This window comes from Henckelia pumila, chromosome 2 (genome assembly GCF_033568475.1).
Source record: "Henckelia pumila isolate YLH828 chromosome 2, ASM3356847v2, whole genome shotgun sequence".
NCBI lineage: Eukaryota > Viridiplantae > Streptophyta > Magnoliopsida > Lamiales > Gesneriaceae > Henckelia > Henckelia pumila.
This window is the reverse complement of record NC_133121.1, coordinates 60,911,482-60,921,320: the sequence shown is the minus strand read 5'-3', so window position 1 is coordinate 60,921,320 and position 9,839 is coordinate 60,911,482. Positions and strand designations below refer to the sequence as shown.

Here is a 9,839-nt window from a genome sequence, read left to right as displayed (position 1 = left end):
TCAAATTAAATATACTCGGATTAAAATTAAATAATCTCGGATTAAATCAAATAATCCTGGGCCTTACACTAAACTTTCTTCTTGTCGAAACAGAATACACCCTATAGGTCCGAGCGCTATCTGCTTTACCAAAATCTATAGTTAGTGGTAATGGTGCAACTCAAATATTTTAAACCAAAAAATAGCCCAAGCGTCATGGTTTGATCACTCTACCTAGCATGGATAATTATTGCACCCCAACAATCTCTTTCCCAATAATTTCACTTCTTGCAATCAATGAGAATCGAACCCCATGACCTTGTCTCTGATACCAATTTTAGGAGCGAGCGTTTGCCGCTTTACCAAAAGTTATAGCTGGTGGTGTGGTGAAACTCAAATCTTTTAAACCGCATATTAGCCAAGAGCCATGGTTCAATATTTCTACCCAACATGGACAATTATTTTACCCCAACACACCATCAGATCCGAAAAAATAAGTAGAAGAAGCAAACTTCTTGAAAGATTAAGCTCGCGGTCTCAGAGCACTGGAAGGATGAGGATACTGAAGGGCCCTATCTCTCTTAAAACCGATCTGTTCCTGACAGAAATGGTGCACCAAACCTCACAAGACATCGGGTTAGCATAGATAGTCACACGATCAAACAACTCTTGATTAAGGCCTAGATGAAATGGTCGTATTTGGCCTCAGAACCGGCATTATTGTGCGGATAGAATGACAAAAAATCAAAGAACTTATGTTGATACTCATCAACAAACATACTACCTAGCTCAAGAGCTCAATAGATGTGCCTGACGGAGAGCTGGGAGAAAGTACATCATCATGAAATCTCGACAGAAATCGGATCAAGAAACCCTACCATGCTCCTACAATAATGGATCAGACGTAGACTTCCACCACTTCAGAGCACGCCCCTCGGGCATAAAACTAACAGTCTCTATTTTCTACTCCTTTGTGTAATGGAAATCCCAGACACATCTCTTCGTGTGCTCTAACTAGTCATCTGCAACATCAGAAATCTCACATCCATTCAGCGACTTAGGCCCCATCTTAATGAACTTATGGAGATCGAAAAAACGACGATCATCATGATGGAGGTGCTCAGGGAGGCCTCCAGACATCATCATTCCCACCCAACGCCCCACAATGCCATGCCTTTTACCATCATCACGACCCAACATTTGAAAAGATAAACGAACATTAACCCAAATCTAGATCTATGTCCCAAAAATCTTATGCATGCTCTGATATGATAAACATGGTGACCTGGCCTAGATCACCTACTGTAGTGACCCGCTTCGGGATCACCTACAAAAATTCTTAAGCATTCAGTTAAGTCTTAAAACACAATAAAACAACGAAAATAAAGTCTTACAACTAATCAACCGACATGATACAACCGGTACTAAAACCCAAGATGAAATATATTTTATACAACCCCATCGAAAAAATAGTGAAAAATACCTTGAACAGAAACCTGATATTGGAAATAAACACAACTCATGGAACTGCTGCAACCTCAGAGACCGCTACCTCCGGGTCCACCCACCTAAGCCCTGCCTTGTGAAATGTGTTTTCCAATACAAAATCGAGAACGTGAGCGATAACAATGCTCAGTACGAAAGTATGAGTATACACATGATATGAATGCTAAGTCAAATGTTCGGGTATCGAAATCTATAACGATAAAACTTGCTCAATCAATTGGTGCCATAGTATGTAGCACACTAGGACATCGCATCAGGAGGTGGCTCACACACCAAAATAATTTGTGAATATCGGTGACCTCATCCCGCATTAGCGTGTCCAACCATCCACTCAAGAACTCGTGGCTGAGCGATCCCACTACGGGTTATATCAAGATACATTCTCAACATGATAAGCTATGCAGCATAATAAGCATGGCATAATATTTTCACATAAAACATGTCATATAAACATGCATACCCAACCAGGATATCTCTGATAGTATGTTCGTACCTCTACTCAAGCAACCTAGCAACTAGGGTTCTCAAGTCTAATCATATAAGCAAGTAATCACCATATCACTCTTTGCGTGCTAAAATCCTTAACTAAACTAATATCTACTCCCAAAAGCTAATGAGAGTCTAGAATTATACATGCGTCTGTCGTCATCCCTTTGATTGCGATGACCCCAAGCTCTAGGCACAACCCTGCTACAATCCCGGTAGCGCTTCTTTATCGCCCAACCCTTGACCCTTAGAATCATACTTAGAATAAGAGAGGAAAGTTTGGGGATTGGAAAATGAAATGGCTGCTCGGCCTTCTATTTATAGGCATCGATCGAAACTTCCGATCCTTGGTTCGGTGCTAACGAACATGCCTTCGGTGCTTCCAAATTCAATCCATCGAATGTGTGTCCTGTGATTGGACAATCCACTATGTTTGCAGATTTGGGACCTTCTGCTTCGGTTCAGAGTTTCGAACTTCCTCGAGTCAAATCGCTAATCAAAAATCACATAATTTCTTATCCAAAAGATATCAGACCTTAAGATATGCACTTTGGAACTTCCGAACTACTCGGTGCATCCAAATTTCAATATTGCCATCTGAACCAGTTCGGAGCTTCCGATATGCTCTTCGGAGCTTCTGAACTGCCCAGTTACTTGGGGCTCTCTAGACCATTTTTGATCGTCCTGAATTCGATTCTCAACTCTATAAATCCAAATGAGGATCCCTTCATTATGTTTTGGCCAATTAAACATGTTTAGACAATTGATTAATTTAATTAGGTTTTGGGATACTACACCTACTAAGCAAAACTTAAGTCATGCAATTAAATTTAATTAACACATAAAGAGACTAACAACAGAAACTAAACAATTCAACACGTTACAACCCAACCAGAAATGGATAATAAGCAAACCAAATGTTATGCAACCAAATCAAACTGCAGTACCTTAGCTCGAAATATAAATAAAGAAAATACAGATAACTCTCCCTATTGCTCCTGAAACCACCGACTCACTGCCTATTCCCACTGGGTCCATCCAAATTAAGACCCACCCCGTGAAATAGGGTGTCCAAAAAAAAATCCGAGGAAATGAGAGATAAATCGCCCTATATGAAATTATGAATAAGCAGTTCTATATGATGCATGTATGCAAGTGTACAAGATACCAGGGATCAACAAGATGAACAATGCTCATTCGGGAGACGACACAGTGTGTAGCACGCTATGTTATCGCATTAGGAGGTGGCCCCACACCAAATCGAGATCATATACATCCAATGCTCCTAACAATTGTAGTCGATGAAAGTGGCTCACAGTTTCCAATCATCAAAGCGAAAGAGGGTTGAGCGACACTCACCAACAAGGTAATCACGCAGGATACATGTTCAATATGATATGCATGCAATATAAAAATCGTGACATAATATATGCACATAAAATATGTCAATTAATATGCAACTCAAAGAAATCCATACTTAGGCTTGGATATCTTGGAAAGTACTTATGTACCTCTACAACAACTAGCCTAAGAGCACTGGAGACTAAAGTTTAGCCTACAGATCAAGTGAATACCATATCACTATTTCTTTCTTAGAAGCTTAAACTCCCAATCACTATTAGAATTCAAGCTTATACATTCTTCATCAGCTCACTGATATCAAGAGCCCACAACTTGAGCACAGCTTTGCTTAAGAGCCCGATAGTCCCTTGCTAGTGTCTAAATATATGACTAAAAATACTCAAATATAGATTGTAAAAGCACTCAGAATTCACAATTAGAAATGGAAATACGGTGGAAAAAATTAAACTAAAACATATAAATAAATTTTTCTAAATAATTTGTTTATCTATTTTAATAATTAATCATAATTTTTTTAATTTTTAGATGCAATAGTGTTAGAATAAGTATCTTGTGGGATAATATTACGGATCTTTGTGTCAACCACACTCATAAGATCTTTTGTGACATTGTTCTTATCAATCAAAGAGAAAAAGAAGACTATTTATGACAATTTTAGATGCCTTAACTTAAACGCAAATTTGAGATTTACATAAACTTCCCAAACTATGGTCAAACTTGTATGATGTAGACCAAAGCATGAATCTTCTGTCGTGTGGGTTCCCACTTTAATTTTATTTTACTTTTGGGACCAATCCCTACTCAAATTTCAATCTCATAATTATAACTTTCAAATTAATCGGCCCATTTTTGAGAGAGTGGAGGAAGACCACTGACCATTTCTTGATTGATTATTTCTAAAAACAACGCTCCAGCAACGTGATAACAATGGCCAAAACGCGTTGACAATAATCAGTATTCTAAAAGAAGATGCTTAGGACCGCCTAGGTGTTAGACGGTTGTTCACCGTCTCGATTTTTAGACAGTTACGCAGTGTTTGGTTCAATTGATAGGATTATTGAATGATTATTAAATGAATGATAAAAGAAATGATAAATAAAGATTGATAATTTGTGTTAAAAATAGTATTGTGTTTGGTTTGATTTTTAGGAATAAGATTAAATAATGGTTTAACATTTTTTGCCAAAAATACCATTTATATTTTATTAGATGGGTGAATTTTAGATTGGAGGGAAAGGATAATTATGAAATTTATGAGTAAGATAAAAACAAGGATAAATAATACTAGGGTGAGAGGAGGGTTTAGTTAACCTACTATAAAACAATTTTATCTTTTCTAGGTTAGATTAGCTTGTTTTAATAAAAATCCTACCAAACAATGGATTAAATAAAAAATTACACGCAAACCTACCTAATCCTTTGTACCAAACACTGCGTTAAAGTTTTTTAGAATTATTATATTAATTGATCGGATAGGCCGCTTAACCGCTGCCTAGACGCCTCACAATCCGCCTAGATTAACATATAATATATATTTATTTTCAAAATTTTATTTTTTTAAAAAATATTATTTGACATATTTGTCCATCAATTTGTATCAGATGAAGACATGAATTATGTCATATAATTGAAGTTTGAATTCGATAAAGAGGAATTATTGGAGAAATATTAAAATGAACAAGAATAATTAGATATTTAGACAAAAAAAACACCGCTTTGGCAGGTTAAATCGCTAAAAAAGAATTATTGAAAAAATATTAAGATAAGTCGAACTAAAATAATTAGATATTTAGGCGAAAAATAAAAAACTGCCTAGGCCGCCGCCTAAGCATCTAGACGCTAGGCGATGGGTGATCGTCTCCCTATCACTTATCTTTTTTTAGAATCTTGACAATAATAGTGAATTGCCAGCTAGCAGAATTTAAACGACACAAAAGTCGAGTACAGGTGGAGGATTTCTTATCTAAATAAATAATCGTAATAATATTCTTATGGTAGGAAATGGCCAAACAAGATATACAACATGGCCCCCAAATACTCCATGTTTTGCTAACCACAAGTAAGGCTTCTTCTGCCCTTAGTGGTTTTCAAAGTCTTTTTCCTTCTTTTCCACCTTAACACACCCAGTTTCTCAAATCTCCACTTGCGGTATCGCTGGCGATTCTTTAACCAAGACGAGTAATCTTTTCCTGGTTTGCATGCAACAAAATCAACTAAATCTTCAAAATCAGAGGTTCTTTCACCCATCATGCAATTCAAGAAGACCTCTCCGTTACTCGCCTTTTCCGTCTCTTCTTCCAATACCACAATAGTCTCCATATGCGATTCAGTTGCTAAAACACTTTGTGCGCTCACATTTTCCATTTCTTTACACCTGTTTTTGTTCAGGCTGAAAAAGAGTTGGCATGCTATTATAAGTTATAAAATAAAGGGAAAATTCCATATATCATCCTAGTGAAATCTCGAGTTTGCTGATAATCCCATATGAATTTTTTTAAAGCTAATAACCCCTGTGATTATAAATTTGTAGCATACACATCCTTTTCAGCTAAAAAATGACGAAAATATCCCTACATAAAATAAATGATAAATTAAAGAGTTCATAAAAGTCAAGGGTATTTTCGTCATTTTTTAACCAGAAGGAGTGTGTATGCTATAAATCTAAAATCACAAGGGGTTATTAGCTTAAAAAATTTTCATAGAGGATCAACAAACTCGAGATTTCACAAGGGTGATATATACAATTTCTCCTAAAATAAAACAAACTTCATTATAGATATACAAACAAACTTCATTATAGATATACAGCTACTACACATATTCAAGAAAATATGGTAAATGTTGGCATGTGGTCCCTTCTACTTAAAAACTCGGGTTACGAAGGTGTCTGCAATCAAAGTTCAATTTCTATTACGTGATTGAAGAAAGAAGCTCCATTATTAAATTTAACCGCATTAAAGAAGCTCCCATAAAATTTGGTCTGAGAGAGGAGTTGAGATGGTGGCAATAGGATTTCTTGATGTCCAGCACACAATGACATTTCAATGCAAATGCTTCGTGTTATGTTGCGGGAGAAAAAATTGGCATTCTTGAGGAACATGCTTCTAAAGCAACAGAACAAGACAATGGCATGTAAATCAACATCATTTACCGCTCAAACAATGACCGTATCTTCTGAAACTTTGATGCAACTACAATGCTGGAGTTTTGATCCACCGTGGTCTGCATCATTAGGGAAAAATTGAACATTTGAAAGTATACAGAGGTTACATATAAAGACCCCAAAGCAAGAATGAAAAAGCAGCTACCTCCTGGATTCTGACAGCAGGAAATTCAGATGAAAATGACCCTGTTTTGGAATTTACCATTGTGTTTAATGCATCTAGCCCACCCTCTTCAAAGATGAATAGATTCAATAGTGCTAGAATCGTCAATAAACTACCAATCACTAAGCAATCAAGTCCACAGACAAAGCTTAGTGACATCAATCCTGAGAAATGCAGAAACATCATTTTCGAATCCTTGCGCCCCTCAGAATGACATGACAACACATTTGATAAATGTTGTTGCAACGGTAAATCAATAGGAAAATCTCTGAAACAGGTCACTGCCCCCAAAATGAAATCATACTCTTTACTCGAGGAGAAATCTTTCAAAGTGTTCAGGTAGCACAAGCCATTGATATTTCTGAGACACCAAATGACTCCTAGCAATGATACGCTCATTAACTTCAATAAGGAAGCAATAAGATATATGTCCTGCATAGTCATAGCCTCCATCGAATGCCTTGTAATTTCACCAAAGCTTCCAGAAACTTGGTGAATCAAGCAGGTTAAGATAGCTAGAATCTCATCGTTGCACCATATGTCATAAACATGTTGAAACTCCTTTACTACTCTTATAGAGGAACACACCATTTCAGATTTAATTTTAGAGAAACGATCAATTAAGTTCTGATTCGAAGCATGATTTAATTTTGCAAGTAGACTATCCAACCTCTTTTTTGTGTCAAGTGAAATGAGAACATCAAATGGTAGATGAGCAATATCATTTGATGTAGCAGATGTAGCACATCCACTGGCGATTGTAGAATAGCCATTCTTTTGCAAATAAGACATCTGTGACTTGTAAAAAATGACCGACTTTTCAAAAATTGCTAAGAAACAGTTGACTAGTTTACGATCTGGTTTCAAAATTTCATTCTTCGTCACGGCCTGAGTAGCTTTAGAAACCATAAAAATCAGATGTGCTTGCATAAATTTTGGCCCAGATGTCATAATAGGACAAAAAAGCAATGATACGGCTGTACTCACACTTAAAGCTGGAGCTACAAATGAATATCTACTTTCCTCGGCATGTGCTGAAAATAATCGACTGAGAAAATCCTCAAATGGTTGTTTGTCAGAAAATGAGAGTATAAAATGATTGCATATGGCTTCTATCACAATCCCAAAATCCTCCTGATAAGGACAAGGATTTAACAGTGTCTCATTCTTTGAAGCAACAGAACAAATCATCTTGAAGTATCGTCTTAACGGTCCATTCACAAAACATTCATCCACAAACACCTGTGCACAAAATGTTCGTTTACATACAGACTAGAATGCAATTTGGTTAAAAAGATCCAGCAAAATCTGGGTGAAACGATAGACAAACTTTTGTCCAAGTAAACCATACAGAGAGGCATTTATTTCCACAAAACTACATAAGAAAGATAATGAAGCAAATTTTCAAGTGCCACTACCATATGTGTTAATAGAAGGGATTGAAAGAAATGTGCCGCTGCCTACTTTTAGTTGAATTCCAGTTATTCATCATTTTAATAAGATACAGCTGTATATATATTTTAAAAGTATTTGACGAGAAGGGGGAGCGAAGCGTACAGGTTATGCAGGGCAAGTTAGTGTACACATGCATTCCACCTTCCGTGTGCGCGCTCTAGTAAGCTAAAAGCCAAACCAAAAAAATCTTGCACAAACCTAGAATTCTAGTATTTTGTCTCAATCAAGCATGCCATGGATATCTTATGGCCAATGTTTAACTTTATGATAATAGTGGATCTGCGAGATTACACAGTGAAAGCACAGAAATAGATGTCTGTTCACTGCCAGTCTTCTGCACAATTAATTATTGCTAATTAAGTGCAACAAAATTGTAAACCTAGGAACCTCAGTGAAAATATATTGCAACGAAGCAAAATGCAACTAAAAATAACATATCCTCTCCATCAAGTGATTGATCATGAATGTTCATTCAAAGGCAGTAAATTACCTCAAGCATGGTACTTGTGAAAAAATGAAGAGGATTGCAAGGCTCCAAAATTTGAAAAGAAGCGGTGAAGTCCTCAGCAAAAGAGGTAGAGCAACCTTCACTGCCATGATCACACCGTTGGAAAACTGATTTATTAAATATTAAGGCCTGTTTTCCTTCATTCGCAACCCAACTTGGAGACCACAACTTCTTAACTACTCTTAAAATAATCTGCCCTTTATCTAGCATAAGATTTTGTTGGGCTGCAAGTAAAGTTATGAGCAACATGCAACATCGGAGCAGCAAACTCACTACTTCCACAGAATCAAACAAATGGAAGTCAGACTCAAATTCATACTCACTATGACTCTTATTTGCTGAAATGTTGAGCAAAGTAGATGATAATTTCTCAAATCTTTCCGTTAATTCTGCAAAGAGTGAATCAGAGAGCACACAAACATCTCCAAATGTCACTTTGATCCCACTATAACACGTTTCAAGGCCAATGTAACCAGAGCCAACTGTATTCTTGGCACTCCATTTCACATTTGAAGAAATACCGAAAAGCAGGCAACATAACTTCTTCAAGATTGGGGGCTTAATTCCCTGAAACAAAGAGTCCTAATGTCACCCGTCACTGAAAAATCAGCTATGATTCACAGTTTCGGGACTTAAACAACGAATTTTGATCAGGTTAACCTACAAATTGCCTCAAAATATTTCCCCATTACAGGTAATTTCACAAAATATCAATATGAATAGAATGGGCTGAAATAAAAAAAAAATTTAAAAAAAAAGACTACATTTTTCACAATGAGCACATCTAGAACAACACTTTTCGAAAAACCAATGAGCACATCTAGAACAAGCATAGAGCTCCATCCACGCAAACACACCGGAAAAAAGGAGCTAAAACCCAAACCTCGGGTGACTGAAAAACAGAAATTATGGTCAGAAAATCATCAGAAAAGCATCGATTCGAGCTTTGGCCGGGAACTGCTTCCTTCTGGCAGCTGCTCTTCTTCGAAACCATCGTCGATGAGCTTTTGGCGCGTAAAAGTTGCCCTCATATTTTTGATTTGGACTGAAATTGGAGGAATCGAATCAAATTTGCCATAATTACAGAGTAACCCCGAATACTAAAATTATAAACCACCCCTCCGAAATTTACTAATTGCACCCATCGACCTATAGAACATAATAAATAATAAATACATAAAAAATATTTGGGGTCTGTTTAGACAAGTTTTTTAAAA

The 9,839-nt window shown here is 36.6% G+C and overlaps 1 protein-coding gene across 2 annotated transcripts; it reads right to left on the bottom strand.

Moving 5' to 3' along the window:
- Positions 1 to 5,114: 5,114 nt before the first annotated feature.
- Positions 5,115 to 9,637, bottom strand: LOC140884072 (uncharacterized). 2 transcript variants are annotated; one of them, XM_073290736.1, is made up of 5 exons: positions 9,506 to 9,637; positions 8,605 to 9,189; positions 6,642 to 7,901; positions 6,485 to 6,555; positions 5,115 to 5,722 (listed from the first exon to the last, which is right to left on the bottom strand). In XM_073290736.1, the coding sequence occupies exons 1-5, from the start codon at positions 9,614 to 9,616 to the stop codon at positions 5,383 to 5,385; spliced, it is 2,367 nt and encodes a 788-aa protein (XP_073146837.1). In that variant the 5' UTR covers positions 9,617 to 9,637; the 3' UTR covers positions 5,115 to 5,382. The 2 variants fall into 2 exon arrangements, with proteins under 2 accessions (XP_073146837.1, XP_073146838.1); XM_073290737.1 differs by having other exon boundaries at positions 5,115 to 5,707.
- Positions 9,638 to 9,839: the final 202 nt, after the last annotated feature.

Excerpts from the sequence above, each read along its gene's own strand:
- LOC140884072 (XM_073290736.1), bottom strand. The coding sequence starts at position 9,616 with ATGGTTTCGAAGAAGAGCAGCTGCCAGAAGGAAGCAGTTCCCGGCCAA. Across the intron at positions 9,190-9,505 it reads CTGTTTTTCAGTCACCCGAG|GGAATTAAGCCCCCAATCTT; the intron begins GTTTGGGTTTTA and ends TCTTTGTTTCAG. Across the intron at positions 6,556-6,641 it reads CTGCTGTCAGAATCCAGGAG|ACCACGGTGGATCAAAACTC; the intron begins GTAGCTGCTTTT and ends CTAATGATGCAG.